The sequence below is a fragment of the Eschrichtius robustus genome, chromosome 8 (assembly GCF_028021215.1).
Source record: "Eschrichtius robustus isolate mEscRob2 chromosome 8, mEscRob2.pri, whole genome shotgun sequence".
Taxonomy (NCBI): domain Eukaryota; kingdom Metazoa; phylum Chordata; class Mammalia; order Artiodactyla; family Eschrichtiidae; genus Eschrichtius; species Eschrichtius robustus.
Genome location: NC_090831.1, coordinates 116,685,870 through 116,708,792, shown reverse-complemented (window position 1 = coordinate 116,708,792; position 22,923 = coordinate 116,685,870). Strand labels below are relative to the sequence as shown.

Here is a 22,923-nt window from a genome sequence, read left to right as displayed (position 1 = left end):
GGCTTGCCGTTGGCCAATATATATAAATATTTTTAAGGTGATATATAGTTGATTTACAGTATTGCATCTTTGGCCAATATTTTGATTTTGATTTGATTTGATCTGAGAGATATAGGAAGTGGATCAGATATTAGGGCCTTCCAGAAATATGCTCCCCCCCGGCAAGGTGTGCCCTCTGAGAGGCAGCCCAATGACTTACAGCCATTTGGAGGTCTGAAGGCTGAGATCAAGGTCTGGGTGGGTGTTAGCAGAGGGGACAAGCTGGCAGGCTCTAAGCCCAGAGATGTGGTGCCCAGATCCTAACGTGTGATGAAAATGTTTGAAGGGGATTCTTGCCGCCCCCTTATGTCTGAGGAGATTGCCTAGTTGGTCGGGAAGTAGAGGGGAAGGCTCTGAGAAGCAAGAGGTGGAAGCCTTGTGTCCTCAGCAGGGTCCAGAGCCGGTCCGACTGCCCTCCTGTGTTCCGAAATCACAGTGCACAGGAAGAGCGAGACCTGCTTAAACACAGAAATTCGTGCCTCTAAAAGAGTATGTCAGTCACCATCCTCTAGTTCCTTTCCCTGAAGTTTAACTGGATCTTCCAGAAGGAACAGAGAAGAATATAAGCGTAGAGGGTACTGGGCATTGCAGGTATGATAGTTGAGACTTTGCCTAATGGTGAAAGATGCAGGCCTTCCATGACTTGGTTCTCTCTTTTTGTCATAGACACACTAATCCTTGTAAAGTTATGAACGCTTTAACTCTGTGGAAAAAAAAAACATGACCCTTCAAAGTAAGCTAGGGGCATAGAAGTGAAACAGGTGGTGCTTATGCAAAAATTACAGATTATTGTGATATTTGCCAATTCGGTGATTCTTTGAGATTTCCAGTGGTACCCTGACAAATGTCAGTGGTGATCAACAAACGCTACCTTCTCCACAGCACCCCCTAAAGGGCCCCCACAGCTTCCAATCTCCCAGCCCCAGCACAGGAGGTAGAAGGCAGAAGAGCATCAATTGGGGCAGGGTGGAGGGCAGCAAAGACAGGCCCTTCGAAGCTAGGGGAGGATGTCAGAGCACCAGGGCCCTCAGTCTGGGCTCTGCTCACCCCTTCCCCTGGGTGGCCTCCACTTCCCCCGCCCCATACTTCCCCTCCCATCCCACACCTCCTGGATGACATCTGATTGGGACCGAGAACAAACCCAGCCTGGGTTTGAGGTTTGGGTGGGATGCTTGGCTTGGTTTTATTTCCTCAGAGGGAGGCAGCTGGGGGTTGTGGTGGGACTGGCGGGAGGTCGCATCCAGCTGCCTCTAGGCTGGGGAGAATGAGCCACGGATGCAACGCGAGTAGCATGGAATGAGAACGGCAGGAGGGAGATGGCTTCCTGGGGAGGAAAGGAGTAGGATGCCTGCGAAAGACTGAGGCAGCCCTGCCGCCAGCCCAGATGGCTCCGTGGGCTCAGGCCCATTCTCAAGGGATGAGGAGAATCTTCACCAAAGGCATGTCAAGGTGAGGCTGTGGACTTTCCCTGCCCCTAAAATAGGCTCCTTCCTTGCTCTACCTTATCCAAATGTCACGGCCCCAAACATAGATAAGTGATTCCTCTCCCCATCCAGGCTTCTAGATAAAATAATAGTAATTTAAAAAAATAACCAAACTTCTCATCTATCATCTACTGTGTGTATAACTTTCAACTACGCGCTGGCAGGCCAATGGCCTTGAGATAGAAGTTCCTGCCGGGCAAGGAGTCGAAAAGGAATGGGTCACAGTGACCCAAGCAAGGGGTACCCAGTCTCTGGGGAGCGGTGTCAGAGATGCCCGTGGCTTCCAGAGCAGGGAGCATACCCAGGACGAGGGTTGAATGCTTATCCAGAAACCCCCCTCCAGAGTGACTGGTGCTGGGCAGAGCCCTTGCTCTCAGGCAACTTGGTGTGACAACAAGGCCTGGGCCCGTGTGACCTCAAATAAGTCACATAACCCCTTAAAACTTGGCTTTCCCGCCCATAAAATGGTAGGGGTGATAGGTAATTGCCCAGGAGTGTGGAGTGGATCAGGTGCCATGACAGAGGTGAAGTACCTGGAACTGAAAAGACACTCAGGATGTGTGTAGCATCCCAAAGGAATTTAAGTGGACGTTAAACAATTTGGGGGAGAGTAGATGTTCAAAGGCTCCTTCTCAGGCTCTCTCCTCCTCTTATTCAGACTAGCCTCCTTTCCCTGGTCCCGCAGTTCTCCTTCATTTGGCTTATGGTGCGGGCTCTGTGCTGCTAGCCACGCTCTGGCAGAAGGCCCTGGACCTAAACGGATTGGGGGGAGGGGGAAGCTCAACTCAGAAGGGAGAAGAAACACTGCCTGCTGCCCTCCTCCCTCCTTGAACCTTTGCTCCTGCAAAGAAAAGAGATTAGGAAAAGAATAACAAACAGGAGCTGAGGGAGCGCGCCCGCCATAGGCCAGTCCAGGTACTACACCCTTTACTTGAAGATCTGCTTTAATCCCCACACCATGAGGTCGGTTATAACCGCTTTTTCCACCATACGGATGAAGACACTGAGAGTTAGAGGCCAGGCAACCTGCTCCAGAGCCGGATTTGGCCGTTTGTCCCAGAGCCTGTGCTCCTCTACAGGATGCTGAAGGAAGAGGAGGGTGGGGATGAGAGATGGTCTGCAGTGCCTCGTGGTCGCTCTAGGTGGAAACAGCAGCATTCAAGATCAAGAATCAATCATTTAAATGCTCATACTTAAAAAAACAAAAAAACCTGCTTACACCTTGCAAATTTGTATTCTAAAATTTTACCGTGTTTAGTTGAAATGGGTATGGTGTGAAGGAGTTGAGGGAGGTTTAAGGAGGTCTACAAAAGCTTTGAAGATCTTGTAGAATGAGCAAACCCCTCAACAAAGAAGATGGAGCTTTTCTGTCTTTGTGACTTTTATATCTGAATAAGCCTCTCAGAGCTCAGGCCCCCAGTCTGCAGGAACTGCCTAGGCAGTATCTAATGTTCCCCATGTTCTGCAATCCTTTATTTTCTCTTTCCCCTCTCTCCTGCACACCCCTTTTCTGAATTAGTAGGCTAAGCCTCTCTCTCCCCTTTTCACCCCTTGCCTAGGCTGTAGGTCCCTCCTTCTAGGAGCCTCGTGGGCGAAAGACAAGAATGACTTTCCCGGCGGGGTAGACACGGGCCTGGACCCTTCCCCCAACACTCATCAATCACCACTGCCAGCTCCATCTCCCTTTCAGCAGGGCACTCCTCTGCTCAAATCTTTCCATGGTCCCCAGCTGCCCTCAGCATCAACTGCCCACAGCATTTTCACGTGTACTTTGGCAGTCCTAAATCGTGCCGATCTGTGTTCCTTGATCCTTTGTCCTACGCAAGTGGGGGCAGCAGGCACCGTAAAGTCACTTCTCCTCTGGGAAGGTTTCCTGACCCCCGCCCGGTTTGGGAGTCTTGTGCCCCGCGCTCAGGGCCCCTGGGCTTTCACTGATAGTGCCAGGGTGTCGGCGCCCCGGCCAGACTTGGAGCTGCAAGGGGCAAGGGTGGCGGCTGACTCGTTGCCTAGGGTGTCCCAGCCCCCAGCCCCCAGCCCTGCGCCTGAGCCCTAGTAGGTGCCCCATAAACGCGTTAAAAGACTGGAGTGAATTGAGGGTAGGGAGTGTCGCCGCCACTCCGGTGCATCTATCTCACGGTCTCAGTCCCCGGCTGAGCGCGTCGCGCGGATAAACCCCGGGCCCGGTGGAGACGGAGCCTGCCACTCGGTGGTCTCCAGCAAAAAAAGGGTTAAGCCGCCATCTCCCCACCCCCCAAAAAGGGCGAAGGGAAGAGTCCGGCAGAAGGTCCTGTTTACTGGAGCCGCTCGAGTCCGCGCGGCCCTGGGAGAGGCGTTGTCGTGGCAACGGGCCGGGCGCCCGCCAGCTGCGGATGAGCTCACTGAGCGGCAGCGGGCGGGGACCGGCGGGGCGAGCGGCCCGGCTCAGAGCCGCAGCGCCACCGGGAGAGGAAGGGGCCGCCGGCCGAGCCCGCCCTCTACTCGCCCACAGCGGCGGCCGGGCGGCGGGGACGCGAGCGGAGGGCGCCGGGAGAGGCCCGGCCGACACGAGAGCGGGGGGCTGCGGGCCATGGCGCCCCGGGCCCTCGCCGCCCGCCGCCCCCGCCCGCCCGGGCGCCCCCGAGCTGCGCCTCGGAGCCCACGGAGCCTCGGCCCGCCAGGAGGTAGGGCCGTGCCGCGGGACCGAGGAGGGGACGCGCGGGGGGACCGAGGAGGGGACGCGCGGGGGTGTGGGTAAGAGAGGAGACGGCCGGAGCTGCCCCAACCCGGAGCTGGGAAGTGGCTCTTTGCAGACCAAAGACTAGGTTTCCCGTGTGCGGACGTGGGGACCGAGGCGCTTGAGCCCGACCTGTGGGACTGGAGCAAAGTGCTGTCCGGACGTCCTTCCGGGAACTCGGGAGGCCGTGGTCCCGCGCCTGGGAAACCTGCAGAAACCGGGCAGAGCCCCCGCCCTGCGCCGTGCTCGTCCCAGGGGCGCGGGAGAGAGAGAGACAGAGACAGAGAGACAGAGAGAGAGAGAGAGAGAGTGTGTGTGTGTGTTTTTACAGAAAGAAATTTGCAGTGTTGAGAAAGCAGGGAGGTAAAGATGACTGCATGATCTTATTTCTCCCACTTTTCCCCTCAGGATGGAGTTGGGACCAGATGGAGCCCAGGGGTAGTCTCTTAACACAGGATATAATGATATTTAGGAGGGTCACAGGGAACTGGCTTCAAACCACTGAGGAGAGCTGGACCTCAGCGGAGGAATCCTGTCCTTAAGGGTATCGGGTGGGGAAAGCCGGACATTGCCTCCAGGGGCAGAGATTGGGAAAAGGGAAGTGCACTGACTTTGTTTTTAGCCAGCTGGTGCTGGGGAAGGAGCAGACGGACTTGTAGCTGGTGTTGAGATGCGCTTCAGGGATGCAACTTCTCTAGTGTTCTGAATGACACAGAGTAATAACAGCCCCAGGGTTATAATAGGCACTCTACAGTAATTTTGCTATTAAACTCTTACACCTGCAGTGGTTACTACATAAAAGAACAAAATCCTTTCTGCTTGCACCATCAAGTATCAAACACACCAAAGGAGTGGAGTAGACCCTCTTTGGGGTGGACCGCCTAGGATGAGCAGAATTCTACAAGAAGTCAAGGCAAACAGTAACTGTTTTTAGGAAGGGCAGTGAAAAGGCTGGCCTTCAGTCCTACTATTCCGGAAGAGGTGAACCCTGCCTGTGTCGTGCATTCATTCACTTAACAGTTCTACAGCTCGACATGCTAGGCGTTAGGGACAGAGTGATGAATAAGATATCTCCCTTCCTTCCAGGCACTCACCGTCCTAGCTGGGTAGTCAAACAAAAAATTAAATACAGTCTGCATCTGGCCTGGCCATCCATGCGTGCTGTGTGCTAGGGGAAACCAGAGCAGGGCTGCCCAGCTCAGGGGAAACCCACAGAATAGGTAAGGTCAGGCTGAGCCCTGAAAACCTTTTCACCAAGAAAGCAAAGCAGAGAAGGTTGTTTCAGGCTGAGGGAACAGCGTGTGCAAAATCACTAAGCGGGAGGGAGGAGGACAGGCAAGTGTGGGGAATTCATGGTTGCAGTTCCCAGAGGGAAGAAGGATCTCGCTGAAGCAGGGGCCATGGGATTGGTCTGTATCTTAGAAAGCTCACTCTGCTTGCTGGGTGGAGGCTCAGAGGAGGATGAGACCAAGGCCTTGCAGCACCCAGGCTGTAGTTACTGACGCGCAGGATGACCGCAGTGGTGACGTGGGATAGAAAGAGCCAAGAGATAGATAGAGAGGTGGGACCTGGTGACAGACTTGGGCACAGGGTCAGATAACTTAGAACTAAATGCAGAAAAGCTCAGGAGAAAACAAAGCAAAGCAAAAGGAATGAATATTTTGAATGGCCTGAATTTAGCAGATTATAACACTTGGACAATGAATTTGGCTCTAAGTTTTCTGGCAGCTTAGAGACAAACAAAAATACACTAGATTGCACAGTTTTGGATTTTGGACAAGAGAAAGCACACAAATTCAGCACAAATTTTTTCCTGGAATTGAACTCCACTGGGAATTTGTCATGTGGAAGTTTGTGTAAAGACTAGAGTGACGTAGAAAAAGGAATTTCATTGTCAGTGTTACAAAAGATGGGAAGATAAAATTCCACATGACTGTCTTCCTATATCATCTTCCTGTTATGACTTGGGGACATACTGCATTTCTGTGGGGGACTGAGTGCCAGCTCAGGCCTGTGGGCAGTCATGATGCAGGGCAGTGAGGGCCTGGGGAATCCTATATGGAGGAGCCCATGGGCTCTCAAGTGTAGGAAGAGGTGATACCTACTTTGATGAATGTAGAGAGCACAGCACCCCAGGTACCCACCATGAAGGGGGAAGCAGGCACATCCTAGTATAGCCCACAGACAGGTGGGCTGAGACTGGTCTGGAGAAGGGGTCTGGTAGGGCAGAGTATTGGGAGGGTTGCCTTCGGAAATCCTGACCAAAGAGAAACAGAATGGGAAGAGCATTTCAGGATTCCATTCAGCTGGGTGGGTCCACTTCCCCTAGTGGTCCAGGTCTTTCTGCCCTCAGACCTGATGTTAAGGCTGCTTCTAGGGGTGGGGAAAGGGTGGGACTCAAGACACCAGAGATCCATTCTACTGAGGTCAGGGAGGGTGGGAAACTTCTTCGCTGCAACATAAGGAATGTTGCAGAAGAACCGGGAGTGAGGGCTGGGAGGTAAGGCTCTACACTCAGTCGCACATCTCCTGACCAGGCCCTTCCCGTTGGTTTCTGCAGAAGGGTGAATCTGCAGAATCTATGTCAATGCATTTCTTTTTATTTTTTATTATTGAAAAGGGGTTTTTAAAATCAACTTGTTTATTTATTTATGTATTTATTTATTTTTGGCTGCATTGGGTCTTCGTTGCTGCACGCGGGCTTTCTCTAGTTGCGTCGAGCGGGGGCCGCTCCTCGCCGCGCTGTGCAGGATTCTCACTGCGGCGGCCTCTCCCATCGTGGAGCACGGGCTCCAGGCGCGCGGGCCTCAGCAGTCGTGGCACGTGGGCTCAGCAGTTGTGGCTCGTGGGCTTGGTTGCTCTGTGGCATGTGGGATCTTCCCGGACCAGGGCTCAAACCCGTGTCCCCTGCATTGGCAGGCGGGTTCCTAACCACTGCGCCACCAGGGAAGCCCTATGTCAATGCATTTCTGATGTGCCCTCCGAAGTTTAAACCACTTCTTGTCAGCTGTAGAAGTCTTAACACTGAGTAGGTGTGATACTCTACTCCATCATGCCTCCACATCACAGTTCTTAGCATTTTAAACCCAGGGAACACATTACACATTTAAATGCTGGGGTCAGGGGGCATTTTTTAAACAAGTGATTCCTGGGCTCTGCCCCAGACCAAGTAAATCAAAATCTCTGAGAATGGGCCCTGGGCGTCAGTATTTTTATAAGGTGCCAGGTGATTTTAAGGTACAGCCAAGATTGAGAGCAGCTGCTTTAACAATCACCTAGAGGGCTCATTACAGCAGGGGACAGAAACCTCAGATTGCAAAAGCAAGGACCCCGTAGTATTTAAAATTTGGAAGCCTGTTACAATGAAATCAACTGGCTAGTCAGCCTTCAACATCAAGGTCTAAAGCCATCTTGAGCAGATACAGATAAGGAGGCTAGTAACAAACACATTTATGTGAAGTTTTGTGTGTATGTGTGTGAAGCACTTTTTTTGAACAGAAATTCTAAAAGCATAATTACAAGCCTTCTACAGTTAGATCTGTCTGGTCTAATACTATCATATGCAGTGCTGCACCATAGCCAAAACTGAAAAGCCTCAGAACCTTTCTCTTTTTGCCTAGGACCCACATAGGTCTATCTTTTTTGAGTGCTGAGCCTCTGAGTTTTCTTTCTACTTCCCTCCTGATATTCAAGTGTATGTGTTCTCTGACCTCCGTCTTCCAGATTGGAAAGAAGCTGGGAGAATTCATTTGCAATTTAACTTGCCTAAAGTCTCAATCAAAAGGAGTGAATCTCTAAGAGTTGAATTTCAGTAACTCTGACAGGATAACGGGAAATATTTTGAGGCTCCGTGGCTTTCCCAACAACCCTCAAATATACCTCGCAGGCAGTTACTTCTTTGGCTGTGGGCAAAGTTGACTCATCCTCCCCTACTATCTCTGGAATCCAGCCCCCTTATTTTGCTTCCTGAGGGTCTGTGGAATGTCTGACAGTTACTCATGAGTGACAAAGACCCCTGCTTGTGCCTCGTGTCACTCCCAGTCTCCTGTGTCCAGGCATGGTCCCTTCTTCCTTCACCAGAACCAGACAGCTGCCACAGGTACCCTGGGCTCTCTTTGAAACCCCTGCACTGGCCACCCAACAGAGGGACTCACAGGCACCACTGCCCCTTTAATGATGGGAGGCAAGTCAGTGGCGGGAACTGAGGTGAGTGATTCTCTACATTTGACATCCAAAAGACAGCAATATGTCGGGAAGCCAGCGTCAGACCATCTTTTCCCCTCGTGGTAAAATCATTGTCTGATTTGGACAAAATTTATCCAAACTCAGTTTGCCTAGAAGTTAAGCCCCTGCCAGCTGGAGCCCAGAATTGCTTTCTCTTTGGCTTCTCTTTGACACGTTCATCCTTGGCCTGTGGTGGGCTGAAAGAGGGATGAGCCTGAGACCCCCTTTTCCAACTGGCTAAACTACTAAAAACCAAGTTATGGTTTCCCCCGCCCCCAGCCTTAGGGAAAGAGGGGTGAGTCACCCTCGCAGCAAGCTTAGGGAAGAGGTTAGCTTCCCTCTGTATTGGGGAACCAGGAGGTTCCATGCTTCCCTTCAGAAGGAAATGAGAGCAGGATTGAGCTGGAGAATGGGGACAGGACAGGAAGCTGTGACCGTGACCACGACCGTGACTGTTCTTCCATGGTACCCAGGCCTTCCAAGGGCTGCATGTCTTATCAGGAGGGCTGTCAGACCAGTTCAAGCAGAGTATCAAACGCATTTCCTTTTGTTTTGTTTTCTTTAAAAGTGTGCTTTAAAATTTTAGGATTACTTTTATATACATACTTTTATATACACATATGTATTTATATGTAAATATGAAAGTTATCCTTATTATAAAACATTTGAGCAATACATAAAAAGAACACAATGAAAAATGAAAGTTTTCCCCATACTGACTCCCTCCTCAGAGGCCATCACTGTTCGGTGTATATACCAAATCCCCCAGACTTCTTTTCTTTACACGTAATATATTATGTTTGTTTGTTTGTTTGTTACAAAAATGGAAGCATGCTATCATAACTGAACAGTATTTTGTGAGAATAATTCCATGTGGGACATACATAGTCCTCTCCTTTCTAACAGCTGCCTAGTCTTCCTTTGTATGGATCGATTTCATTTGTTTAACACATTATTTATTGATGAGCAATTAGTTGTTTCTGATTTTAGCCACTGCTAAGACTCCCCAGCACTCATTCCAACATTTCTATAAGATGAATTCCCAGAAGTGAAATTGCTAGGTTAAAAGATTTCAAAGCCAAATGCATATTGAATATATCTGTGCCCAGTGATGGATGTTTTAAAAATGAGATTCTGATACTCAGTCTTAAAATATTGTAAAATATTATTACTTCTCTCTCCCCTAACCCAAGTGTCCCCACCCTAGTTCCCCACTGAATTTACTATGAATTTCTATTTAAGATAATACGAAAATTAAAATTCATAGTGTGGTAATTCATAGAGACAATCTATTATTTTGAGTTTTGTTAAATTTAAAAAGGCAACATATTAAAACTAGAGTTTCTAAGAAATTTTTTATGGTTTATAGATTGTCATCCAACAAACTGTCCCAATATTGTCTCTTGCTGTTGGTTTCGTGTACCCAAAATCTTGATCCCATATAACCACGATTTCACATAATTGTGCAGGCTGAAACCTGGGATGGGTGGGCTGGGTTATACACAAGAGCCAACCCAGGGAAATAATCCAAGGTGTCTCCCTCTTTCTCCCTCTTTCTTCCTCACTTTTCAGAAGGGAAGATGTCATAGGGTTGAATTTGATTTAACCCTAAGTTCTCTGCAAATCCACTGTGGATAATGGATAGGGTAACCATATATACAAAGTGCGACACTTGTAAAGTAAAAAGGGAGCACTAAAGATAATTGATATACAGCAGGCCTCTCCTGGGACTGTTCCTGCAAACTGCCACCTGGTGAAGGATTGGACATGCCCATCCATTCTCCCTGCTGGTCCAGGTGCATTGACCTAGGGACATGGTTCTGTGCCATCCCTCTGACCCCAGCCTTTCTCAGCCCCCCTAGAGTAGAGGTCTGAGTGCAGGGAAGGAGGAGGGGGGCAGGTGGCTAACGCAGTGCTGTGTGTCAACTCATTCCCACTAAACGAGTCAGAGGAGACAGGTACCACTTCCCTGCTCCCCGCAGCTCTCCATGGAAAAAGTAACAGCTGCCTTTCCCCAGCAAACTGGAACCATTAAAGCAAGACATTTCTGTAATTTTATTTGTGCTTCTCACGTCCCTGGGAAATACAGGCTCAACCGCCCCGGATGACCGAGCAGAGGTATTTGTAGGGAACCACACCGCAAATCAGGATTAAAACTGACCTTGCATGGTCAGGAGAGAAGTTAGCTGGGGGAGAAGCCATAGAGCACCAATTTGGTCACTGGGCAGGAGCAATGGGACAGCATGAGACACAGAACCTGCATCCCCTACAGCTGGAGTGGGACCAGTTTCTCAGCCACAGACTTGGTCAGAGGGGTGGCTGGGAAGACACGGTGGAGCTTCCCACCAAAACACCTTGCCAGGGCACTGGGCTTCTGCCAGGGCAACGTCTCTAGCTCACCGGGGGCTCAGAGGCATTTCTCCATTTGATACTCTGAGCTGGAGGTGAGAGTTGTTCAGATGTGAAATGAAGTGTGTGGTCATCCAACCCCAAGTATAACTCCCTGGCAGCCTGACATCCTTTACATCTGGTCCATTTCATTATCTGTGTTTGTGACAATCAACAAACATACGCAAGCTCCCAGGACATCAAAAAGGGACCAGTAAAAAAAAAAAAAAAAAAAAAAAAGGGACCAGTGTTCTGTTTACCCGCCAGCCAAACTGATGCATCTAATGGGATAGAAAAACATCAGAGAGGAGAGGCTCCTTGATGCCTCCCAAAACGGTGAGACGTGGAGATTCCGGCACCGCAGAGTCAAGAGAGGCTCCTGTTCCAGGCTCTCCTTTCACCTGAAGGCAGGTCAGTCAAGATCACTGGCCTAGGACAGAGGGAAGAGCGACAGGGAAAAGAGTCAGAGGCTGCTTCTAGGCACACACACAGCCCAAGTTCAGGCTGCCTGTTGACTGGAGGGCAAGAGAAGGAGAATGCTGCTTTCAGGACGGGGAGATAGAGCACCTGCAAGAGCTCCTGGGGCGGGTCCACAAGCTCCTCCTCACATCCCTGAGGTCTGGCCTCCATCCCTAACCATCTGTGGAGACTTTATCCCGTTACTCATGATGCAGTCATTGAATAGCTAGTTTGCTGTTCTCATTGGGTTTTTTTGTTTGTTTGTTTGTTTTAATTTATTTATTTTTGGCTGTGTTGGGTCTTTGTTTCTGTGCGAGGGCTTTCTCCAGTTGTGGCAAGCGGGGGCCACTCACTATCGCGGTCTCTCGTTGCGGAGCACAGCCTCCAGACGCGCAGGCTCAGTAGTTGTGGCTCACGGGCCTAGTTGCTCCGCGGCATGTGGGATCTTCCCAGACCAGGGCTCGAACCCCTGTCCCCTGCATTGGCAGGCAGATTCTCAACCACTGCGCCACCAGGGAAGTCCCAGTTCTCATTGTTTTTGAGCTTCCTAATGTATGCAACTCTCCTGACCCGGGTCACAGTCGATATAAAACTGGTATGATGACACATCTATGCCACTTGTCAAAACGCTGAAATGCTTCTCTACTGGTTGGTTAATAGTCACTCCCGGTGTCCCACAATCCTGGGAGCCCCTAGACCAGATCCAGCCATTAAAGGGTCAACAGTAAGGCCACTGCAATTGGCTGGTGTCCGAGCCCCACCTTTGTGAAGTGTTTTGAAGAATCGCTCCTCCCCTGAGACACCACACCATCTGGGTTGTCCTAATTGTCTTTGGAAAAGGAGATCTTCACTGATTTCCTTTTCTTCTTCGAATTCAACAAGCATTCGTACCACACCCACGATAGACCAAGATCTGATCTAGACATTGCAGAGGAATAAAAAGAAGCCCAATGCAGGTGTTGTGTCATCAGACCTCCCTGTCCGGTTGGAAGGCCCAGATGAAGAAACATTAAAAAGAACTGAGTCAAGAGCTGGGTAACAGGGGTAAAGTGAGAGTCACCCCTACACCTCAATTCTTCACTGTCTTCTTTTGCTTCACTTTCTCCCTCAGAGAGCTTGTTCATGCTCACTGGTTCTTCAGCTGCGTCCCCAGTTTACACCTCCAGGGTTGTGCTTTCGCCAGACTCTTAGATCTCTACCTCTGACTGCCTGCTTTACACATTTCCTGTTTTTTTTTTAAAGGTCTATTTTAAAGATTATTTTTATTTATTAGTTTTAAAAAAATATTTATTTATTTGTTTATTTAGGTTGCGCTGGGTCTTAGTTGCAGCTCGAGGGCTCCTTAGTTGCGGCATGCAGGATCCTTAGTTGCGGCATGTATGCGGGATCTAGTTCCCTGACCAGGGATCGAACCCGGGCCCGCTGCATTAGGAGCATGGAGGCTTACCCACTGGACCACCAGGGAAGTCCCTACATGTTTCCTCTTGAATGTACAAAAAGAACACGTATGTTTATCACGTCTCCTCTTTATGTTCCACAGAGAGCAAACCTTACCTCCTCTTTCTGATTCCAGAACGTCTCCAAGTCTCATCCGCCAGCCCCTTCCATCCTCCTCTCTGTGTTTCCCCATCACACGTCCCAGAGTAGCTGTCCCACCATCAGTCTTGTCCGGGGCAGGGTGCACCGTCCCCTTTTCCTCATGCCCTTGCCTCGCCTAAACACTCTCCCAGCTGTCGGAACCCAATCTATCAAAGGGCCACCAGATTCTGCCTCTTCTCTGAAGCAGTCCATGACTCCTGACTTTCATTGCCTGCCTCTAAATTCCTCCAGTTATATTTACTTCATAACATTTACCACTGTAGTTTGAATTTAGTCCCTAAGCCACTCTCACATTGTGGTTTTTGTTAAACGTGTTGTCAGGCATTCCCTGGACTGCTCTTGTCTTTTCGTCTTGAACAGTTGTAATCTTTTCTTGCTAGTGGTTGATCGGGTTTGCATCTTTTATCCCTAGCTCTAGGGCAGGGACCATTGCATGTATTGGTGAATTTCCCAGCAGCACCTCACATGGAGTACCGTGCTCAGCTCCTTGATTAATCTTACTAATTAATTTCAAATCCATCCATGCTGGCTCAGATTAGCTAAATAAAATCATAGGGGAAAGACCATTGCCCATATCTCAAAGCTTAGCTAAATAAAACTGAGCACATTCCCAGGCATTGTGCAACTTCTAAGTATAAAACACCAAGCACAGATAGTAAACAAACAGAAACAGGGCCTCAGCTTATAAGAAGCCAAAAAACAGGGTGGGAGGGAAGGGGAGTCAGGGCGAGCAGGCCCTGCTGATTGGTGTGGGCCCCTCCTTCCTTTCACGTCTGGCATCAAGGCTGAGCACTGACTCTACTGAAAAGGGAAGAGTGTCAGCTCCTTATCCGATTTCAAAACCAACTTTTACAGATTACATTGTAACAGTAATGATATGTTTGAGAGGTCTTACGACTGTAACACACTTGCAAACAATTGAAGCTGGGTAAGCAGCCCTGCGGATGAGTTGAGAAGGTGGACGATGATGATGATTGTAACAAAGTCCTGTATTTTTACTTGGATTATTTGGCAGAGTTAAGTTCGGTTCATAATAACAGAAGCCGTGTTGGGCGCTTCTTACAGGACACGCACTGTGCCGGAAGTTTTACAGCTGCGATCTCCTATAAGCCTTTCAAAGCGAGCCTTTCTCGCTTCTGTCACCATTTTACAGAGGCGAGAACTAAAGGCTTAGCAAAGTAACTTGCCCAAGGTCCCACAGCTCTCAGGCTTCAGAGCTGGAATTTGAATCTGGGTCTGTCTGCTTCCAAACCCTTTGCTTTCAACGCCCACGATGTGCCATCGCTCAAGCTCGTTCCCAGAACTGGGAGCGGGGCGGGAACGGCCGCAGCCCCCTGCTCCCTCTCGGGGCTCGGGGAGCCACGGTGCTGGCCCCGGAAAAGGGGATGGGAGATGACGTCTCCCTCCAAGATTGCTGCCTTTTGTCCAAATGTGCTGGCCGGGAGCCAGACTGGAAACTCTCTGCTCATGGAAAGAAAGAGAACAGAAGCCAGCAAAAGAGGGTGGGAAAGGGTCTGAGGGGGAGGAAGGGGTCTGAGGGGGAGGAAGGGAAGAGGAGGGCAGGAAGGCGAGAGGGAGAGGAGGTGGAGAGTGAAGAGTTTGGGGCGGCACAGCTGGAGCCAGGGAGGGCTGCCGGGAAGCAAATAAAGCCTGGCCTTCAGGTGCATCCCCTGCAAGTGGCTACTTCTGGTGTGGTGTGAGCTTCCAGGTGTCCAGAGGCCAGGACACAGGACAGATGCCACAGGGGACCCTTCTTCCCCTCCTCAGTACTACCTGTCAGTGTGGCCAGGTTAAAAGAACATGAGGAAACCCTTCAGAGGGAAAAACAAACCCCAAAATGGCAGCCCAAGGGCTGCCTCTGGAAGTGGAGGGCTGGCCAGGTTGTGCCCTGGTGCCACGGTGTGCCTGGAGAGGAGGGAGGGGGTGAATAAAACCCAATTGTAACAATTCCCTGAGTAGCTATTCTGTATCCGGGAGGGGAAGGCCCCTTGCCTTGCCCCCAAGGCACTCAACTTGGCATTAGGCACCTGGACTTGAATCTGACCACCTGGATTCATTCAGCATCCACGTGGCCTTGGGACAAGTTCATCTCTCCAGGCCTTGCTTTCCACATCTGTAAAGTGGAGGCAATTGTAGGGTTGGTGTGAGGAGTCAGTGAAACAATCTGTGTAGAATCTGGCCTAGAAAATATTGTGTTTGACCTGCCAATGATGGGGACATGGGTTCAATCCCTGGTCTGGGAAGATCCCACATGCCGCGGAGCAACTAAGCCTGTGCGCCACAACTACTGAGCCCATGTGCCACAACTACTGAAGCCCACGCACCTAGAGCCCGTGCTTCACAACAAGAGAAACCACCGCAATGAGAAGCCCATGCGCCACAACGAAGAGTAGCCCCTGCTCGCCACAACTAGAGAACAGCCTGCGTGCAGCAACGAAGACCCAACACAGCCAAAAATAAATAAATTTTAAAAATTTTAAAAAATAACTATGTGAAATCTTAAATAAATAACATATAAATAACAATCGAAGCCAACCATGAAAGAGATACCACATGGTTATGCACATTTAGTAGGACTACCAAATGTAGATAAGTTAAAAATATCCAGAGAAATTCAGAGGAGAGAGGAAGAACTTCAGTTTGGGGTGGCCAGGGCTAACCCCAGAATTCTCTCCGGGTTTCTGAAAAGGTGGGCTCCTAGCTGACAAAAAAGAAGAAAAAGGAAGAAAAGAAGAATATGTAATTAGTGGACCCAGGTTCTCCTGGGATAGCTTCTCTATAGATACGTCAGTCTATACATTTCTGGGGAGGGGAAATGAGTGTAGAGGAGGTGAATGAGCCTTAGGTCGACAGATGGGGTGACAGGAACCTTGGGTCCTGCTCCTGCCTCTGCCACCCCCCTAGACAGGTGACCGAAGCTAGGTGAGCCACAAAATCCTGGGCCACAGTGTGAGTGTGGTCATTTCTAGCCCTGACTTCCTCCCTGCTACCTTTGTCTGTTCATATTTGGGAGCTTCTCCATGCCAGGGGCTTTTCTAGCTTCATTATGTACCTTTTTTCCCCCCTTTCCTCTTTGAATTTCCGCAATAGACTGGGGACTCTAAGAAGAACTGTCATTTACAGGCTGGGTTCCCAGTGACTGACGGGGTCACAAGGGGAGAGCTGCCGAGGCCAGGAGGAGGATGTGGAAGGCTGGGTCAGCCAGCGCAGGCGTCATTCCCAACAGGGTCCTGGGAGAAGGGGCTCAGCATTTCCTGAAGGGAAATGACTCCCATAAATAGACAGAGGGATGGGAAAAGGATTCGTCCATCCCTTTCCTACTGTCAACTCAGCTCTTCTTCTGGTGTTCAGACAATGCAACCTCTTGTAAATGTTTTTTTATTCATATGTGTCCCTGCTAGTGTATGTGGGAGAGATGTGAGATCTGCTTTCTTGTATATTGTAGATCCAAATAAGAGCTGAAGAAGGCATACATTCCTTTATTTGTTCATTTACCCACAGTAACCTCTCATTGTAAGAGGCCCAATGTAAGGCCAGAGTTTTTTCAGTGAGGTTTTATTCGGAAGGAAGGAAAGAAACTGTACACCTTCTGATACCATGTCCTATTTAACTTCATCCAAGAGTTCAGCAGATCTTCCTGTACTAATGCTTATAATATGCTGTTCAGGTCCTTGGAAAGATTAGGTCTCATGACATGGCTTTACTAAGACTTCAGATGTTCCCAGCACCTCCAGTGTCATGATGAATCTCCCCAGAAAGGGAAAGGGACTTCTCAATAGGGTAATAGGAATGATTAGATCACAGGCAACCTTCTGTGCCACGCTGGAGGCAAACCTAATGGGGGTTTGGTTTCCTTAGTAGCTGCAGTTGGCTCAGCTTCAGCCATATGGGTGCAGATTCATGTTTAAAACTCACACACACACACACACACACACACACACACTAGCTTTCTTTTTTCGTTTTGGGAAAGTAGTTGAACATAGATTGAACATGACACTGTGTTAGTGGGGATTCTTTTGGTTGCTTAAGCAAACAAGGGTATAAAGATACCTCGTGGAACCCGTGGGCAGGAATGCAGCCTGGCCTTAAGAGTGGCTTGGATTGAGGGAGTGCAGAGCCCTCTTTCCGCCGGCATCATTCTTCTCCCCCACGGCCCAGCTCCCTCTGCTTCTTCGTCCACAGGGTGGAAAATGGCAGCCTCACAACGCCATGTTTCCGTGTTCCAGCCACACTACCTGGAAGCAGAACCTGATTGGCCCGACTTGAGTTAGGCCTCCTCTAGAGCCAATCAGCTCTGGCTGGGGGTGGGATCATCATTCGAACATGGCTGCCCGGGTCTCAGTGGCCTCCGTGGAGGAGGGAAGGGGCAGTTTTCAGGAAAGGGAGCCTTTTGTGAGGTAGGCAAGCCCTGGATAGTGCCTGTCAGATCTACTACCTGTTATGTTTCTGTAACCGTATGTGTTCATTTGTCTTAACCACTGTATTCATAAGAATCCTGGTTCCTCAGATTCACTCGCTACTCTGCTAGAGATAGTGCTTGTGAAGGAGGTAATGGCGTACTAGAGCGAGGGCTTTGGGGCTACACACATCTCTTAAACTCCCAGGGATACTATTATAACTTCCAAATATGTACCTGGTACATGCTGCCAGATGCTTAGTCTGTCTCTCTCCCTCCCTCTCTCTATGTCTCTTCTACCCCTCTCCTTCCTGTCCCCCCTCCTTCTCCCTCCCTCCCTCCCTCCCTTCTTTCCTTCCTTCCTTCCTTCTCTCCTCCCTCCCTCCCTTCCTTCTTTCCTTCCTTCCTTCCTTCCGTCCCTCCTTCCCTCCCTTCCTCCTTCCCTCCCTCCTTTCCTTCCTCCCTCCCTCCCTTCCTTTTTTTGTAACAGTTTTATTGAGGTATAATTCACATATCAAAAAAATTCATCCATTTAAAGTGTACAGTTTAATGGTTTTTAGTATATTCACAGAGCGTGCAACCGTCACCAATTTTAGAACATTTTCATCACACGGCAAAAGAAACCCACACCCCTTAGCCATCACCCCCAATGCCCACTCCATCTCCTCCAGCACTAAGCACTCATCAATCTACTTTCTGTCTCTGTAGATATCCCTGTTCCAGACATTTCGTATAAATGGACTTATACAATATGTGGCCTTTTGTGACTGGCTTCTGTTCATTTAGCATTATGTCTTCAAGGCTCAGCCATGTTGTAGCGTGTGTCGTCATTCCTTTGATGGCTGAATATTATTTCATTGTATGGGTATACCACATTTTGTTTATTCATCAGTCGATGGCATTTGGACTGTTTCCACTTCATGACCATCAAGAATAATGTGCTCTGAATGTTAGTGTACAAGAACGTATGTGGATATATGTCTTCATTTCTCTTGGGAGATGCGTTATTTCTAAGATTATGTTGGTAAAGTGCTTAATACAGTGCCTAACAGGTCATAGGATGTAACAGTGTTCATTTCCTTACCCTGGCCTTTCCAAAGGTTATGAATGAAAGCTATTTCCTGCTTGCTGCCCTTGGAAGAAAGGAGGTCAGGCCTTCAGGTTACTGTCCCCAGGGGTGCTGGCATCACTGAGTAGCAGATTCTTGCATCAGGCTTGTGAGAGGTGTCGATTGGGTGGTTCTGGTTGAAGGTACTAAGAGAACAGATAACAAGGTTTGGGGGCAAAATACAGAATTCGGAGTAGAAAGATACAAATCATAAGATTCTCTATTCTGCTACTTAAACACTGTGATCCTGGGCAAGCCTCTGAAACTTAATCTTCTCTTCAAAAATAAGCATAACAAGAATTACATCTGGAAACTGGCAGGAGGCAGGGGGCTTACGTACGTTATAATGTGTGTATGATGCGGAAATCAGGTGCTGTACAAATGTGTGATAAGCTCTAGGGCTGCCATAGGGGGGAAAATCAGAATTTTGAAATTACGTTCAAATCACAGCAGGTTCAGAGGGCATTTGGAGCTCTTTAGGGGATATGGCAGATACTGGTCAGATCCTTCAGGGGCTACTGTCAACCCCTCAGGGCTGCAGCCCCTCTGTGGAGCTAGTTCTTGCCTGCAGCTGGTTTTCTGGCTCTGAGAAAGACCCAAGTAATTCTCAGTTCACCAGGGCTGCAGGCACATCAGATTCACAGTGTGATCTTACTTGAACATCTTGGGGCTATTCAGTTATTCCAGCACCATTTATTAAAAAGTCCATCTTTGTCCTAGTGATTTAAGACGCCACCTTGATCATATATAAAGTTCTATGAGTACTTAGGCCTATGTCTAGACTTTCTATTCTATCAGTCTATTTATCTATTGTGGCAGTACCACACTGTTTTAATTATAGAGGCTTTATAGTATGTTTGAACATCTGGTAGGGGCAGTCACCTCTGGCCCCCAGCTTTTTTTATTTTTCTGTGTTTTCCTAGCTCTTCTTACACGTTTGGTAATCTGGTTTTAAAGTGTTCTGTGTCCTCCTGGGAGGCCCTGGTGGAGGGTCAGGAGTGGATTGGGGTTGAGTTGTCTTTTGGACCTGGGTGTGCTTACTTCACTAAACTGGTTTTGTAAGATTCTATTTTCTTTTAGATTCATGAGCACTGAAGGCTTCTAGTGGCTGGATAACACTCATTTTCCCTGAAGCTCCAAAAGAGCATTTTAGAATACTCTTTAATTGAGAGAGAATATTAAAACGTGGTGAATGTCGTTAAAGAGTATATGAGTTCTCTGTACTGTTCTTGCAACTGTTCTGTAAACTTGAAATTATTTTGAAATAAAAAAAATTAAGGTCGCCATGCTTCTGGTAACATCTTGGTAAAAGCTTTCAGCAGTCTACACAAGTTGTGTTCAGATTCTGTCTTAGTTCACATCTTGATTGACTCCTGCAAGGAAATCCAGCAAATCAGTTGGGTGTAATTCCTTACAGAATCAGTGCTGCTTTTCATTCAGTGGTTTGTACTTCCTTAAGCATTTAGCCACTTTGAGACTATGCAAACATCTATGCCTTTCACCCATACACCCCAAAGGAAATTCAGCCCACCCTTTGAGCCCAGATCCGCAAAGGAATCTGCTGTCACCTGTTTTGCTTATCATATTGTGTTTTGTATTAAAGACATTTGTTTGCATCTTTTTTCCCTCAGCTTTATTGAGATATAATTGACATATAACATTGTGTGAGTTTAAGGTGTACATGTGATGATTTGATATACATTTGTATTGTGACATGATTACCATATACCGTTAGTGAACACATCCATCGCCTCACACAGTTAACTTTTTTTTGTTTGTGTGGTGAAAACATTTAAGATCTACTCTCTTAGCAACTTCCAAGTATATAATACGGTACTGTCGTGCACATCTTATTTTCTGTATGAGAATGAAAACTCTCAGAGGGCAAGTAAATGATTTAGTTTACATTTCTCCCAGCTTCACTCAGTTCCCTGTGTGAAGCAGACACAATTATTAGTTGGAAGAATGAATTACATGACTATTTCCCTGTTAGCCATAGGTCCCCATATAATCTCTCTTTGAACCCATGGGAACATCTGTACTGGGAAGTGGTTACTGGAGACCAGGGTCCAAGCCTTGGGTGGTCACTAAGGGAAAGGAGGAAATGAGAATAAAGTATCACTTACCCTTTCGTTCAGGAGATACTGTGGCAAAGCGCAACAAGTAGTGGAGTGACGGGCTCAGCCCACCCGATACCCTGCAGCTGTCGTTGTAGCTGCAGAGCGACCATGTGGCCTGTTGGGGGCGCCACAGGGCAGACCCTGACTCCCACAGGTAACAGCTGAGTTTACATTTTCCCCTGTTATTTTTGATAGTAATAATAATGCATGCTTATGACAAAAAATTTGGAAATCTATTTTTTGTTGTTGTTGAAAATATAGATAAGTAGAACAGAAAAAAATCATTCCAAGATTCTTACCCGATGACAGCTACTGTTAATCCTTTGTTACATTTCCTTCCAGTCATTTTCTTATGTGTGAGATTTTGAGTAGGAATAAATTCCTTCCCCCTGCCCCCTTTAAAACCATGTTTTACTCATATAGTATGCAAGCTTTTGGATCCTGTTCCTTTTGGCTAACATTACAACATGAGCATTTTTTCCATTTAGTAATAGTCTTTTTTTTTTTTTTTCTGTGCCGCATGCATGCAAACCAGGGATCGAACCCGTGCCCCCTGCAGTGGAAGCTCAGTCTTAACCCCTGGACCGCCAGGGAAGTCCCAATAGTCTCTTTTCTTTAGCTTGACTTTTTAATTTACTTTTTTAAAAATAACAGCTTTATTGAGATATAATTCACATATAGTACAATTCACCCATTTAAAGTGTACAGTTTAATGGTTTTTAGTGTATTCACAGAGTTGTGCAACCATCACCACAATCAATTTTAGAAATTTTCGTCACTCCAGAAAGAAACCGCATACTCATTAGCAGTCACTCCCCATTTTCCCCACCTACCCACTTCCAACCTAGGCAACCACTAATCTACTTTCTACCTCAATAGAATTGTAGTAGTCTTAAACATAATTTAATTTGCTATATAATATTTCACTGAAAGCTGTATTACAGTTTATATTACCATTATATTGCTTGACATTTGAGTTATTTGTAATTTTCAGTATTATAAATAATATAGCTATGAACATTTATGCATACATTTTTCCATATTTAGGATTATTCTTTAGGATAGACTCCCAAAGTAGAGAAATGTTTAATCACAGAACCATAAAAAGAGAGACCCACAAAAAAACCTTCAGTCTCCTTCCCAGCTCACTCAGTTAGCAAGTGTTTATGAAATTCAGCATGGTGTAAAAGGATAAAGCAATTGCTGATCTTGAAGAGCTGAACAACACTAAAAATAATCAGCTAGAGTCTAGTTCTCATCTAGATTAGAAAATGTAATATGAAGCCACAGTGATCCTGTATAAGGAGTACCAGGCTTGGGCTCAAAACATAGACTCATTCCTGGCTCTACCACTTAAGAGTTGTTATATGTACTTAGACAAGTGACTTAAGTTCCCTTGGTTTGATTTCCTCATCAGAAGAATGGTAGGAGCATTGACATTGACTTCTGCAGAGGTTAGAAATAAGAAGTGGCTTCTGGCCTAGCCAAGAACAGAGAGAAGCAAGAGCAAGTTTAAATGTTTGAGAGTTGAAAGAAGTTAGAACCTGACTCCTCCAAGTTTGGTGACCTGTAATACCTAAAAGAAACAAAAGGAAGTGTCCTTTTTTACTTAAAAGAAATATTTACCTGAATTCAGATTTTTAAACCATATTTTAGCAGTATTAGCATATTTCATAACTCCCATAACTCCTACTTTTATGATTTATGGCAAACTCATAGTAACTTTTTCCAGAGAGGTGACTCTAGTAGTTATCAAGCATTAACCTGGGAGGGCTGACACCACTAAAACCTTATACACACAGTAGTTTAGTGTTCATATGCAAGATGGCCACCTAATTGTACTTTCTTGCTTTTTATCCTCCACAAAATGGTGAACCAAAAGGCAACATACGGAAGTATTTCCACACTGCAAGTGAGTGAAGGGAAACACATGATTTGCAAATATTGTCAAGTGAAAATTTGTTTCCATCCTACTAAGGTGGCTAAATACATCTCCCTATGTAGGATTGTTCTGCAGGTGTGAAAAAAATCCTTCCTGGGTTTACGAAAAGTGAGAATAATAAAAATCTTTCTCTGTCTCTGGCCTCAGGAGCATCAAAAAGTGTGGTCCAGTCTACAGCCTCAGGCTGCTCAAGCCACAGATTCCCAGTGGCTTCATTTGTCAGACAACTGACAGGTGTAGGTCAAGAAAATACTGATCAAGTTGTTCAAAGAAACTGTTATTGTCAGTAACTGGGTATTCATACTCACAGAAAGGTCTTAAAATGACTCAGATTATGCTCTCGGTCTTGAGGCCACTCCTTAGAGTGAAAAGGAGCCTTGCTGTTGAAGCCTGCCTGTGTAGGGACGATCTATGAAACAGCATCTTGGAGCATTTACACCTGGGCTTGAGG

At 47.5% G+C, this 22,923-nt stretch overlaps 1 protein-coding gene across 5 annotated transcripts in view; it reads left to right on the top strand.

Moving 5' to 3' along the window:
- The first annotated feature begins 3,911 nt into the window (after positions 1-3,911).
- DENND2A (DENN domain containing 2A) overlaps positions 3,912-22,923 on the top strand; it is a 99,151-nt gene continuing 80,139 nt past the window's right edge. For 3 of the 5 annotated variants that reach the window (XM_068549569.1, XM_068549568.1, XM_068549574.1), the window contains exon 1: positions 17,215-17,303. In XM_068549569.1, coding sequence (XP_068405670.1) covers positions 17,230-17,303 — 74 coding nt within the window. In that variant the 5' untranslated portion in view covers positions 17,215-17,229. Of the gene's footprint in view, positions 4,184-17,214; positions 17,304-22,923 lie in introns of those variants that run through there. The other 2 variants (XM_068549572.1, XM_068549570.1) reach the window with 1 other exon arrangement.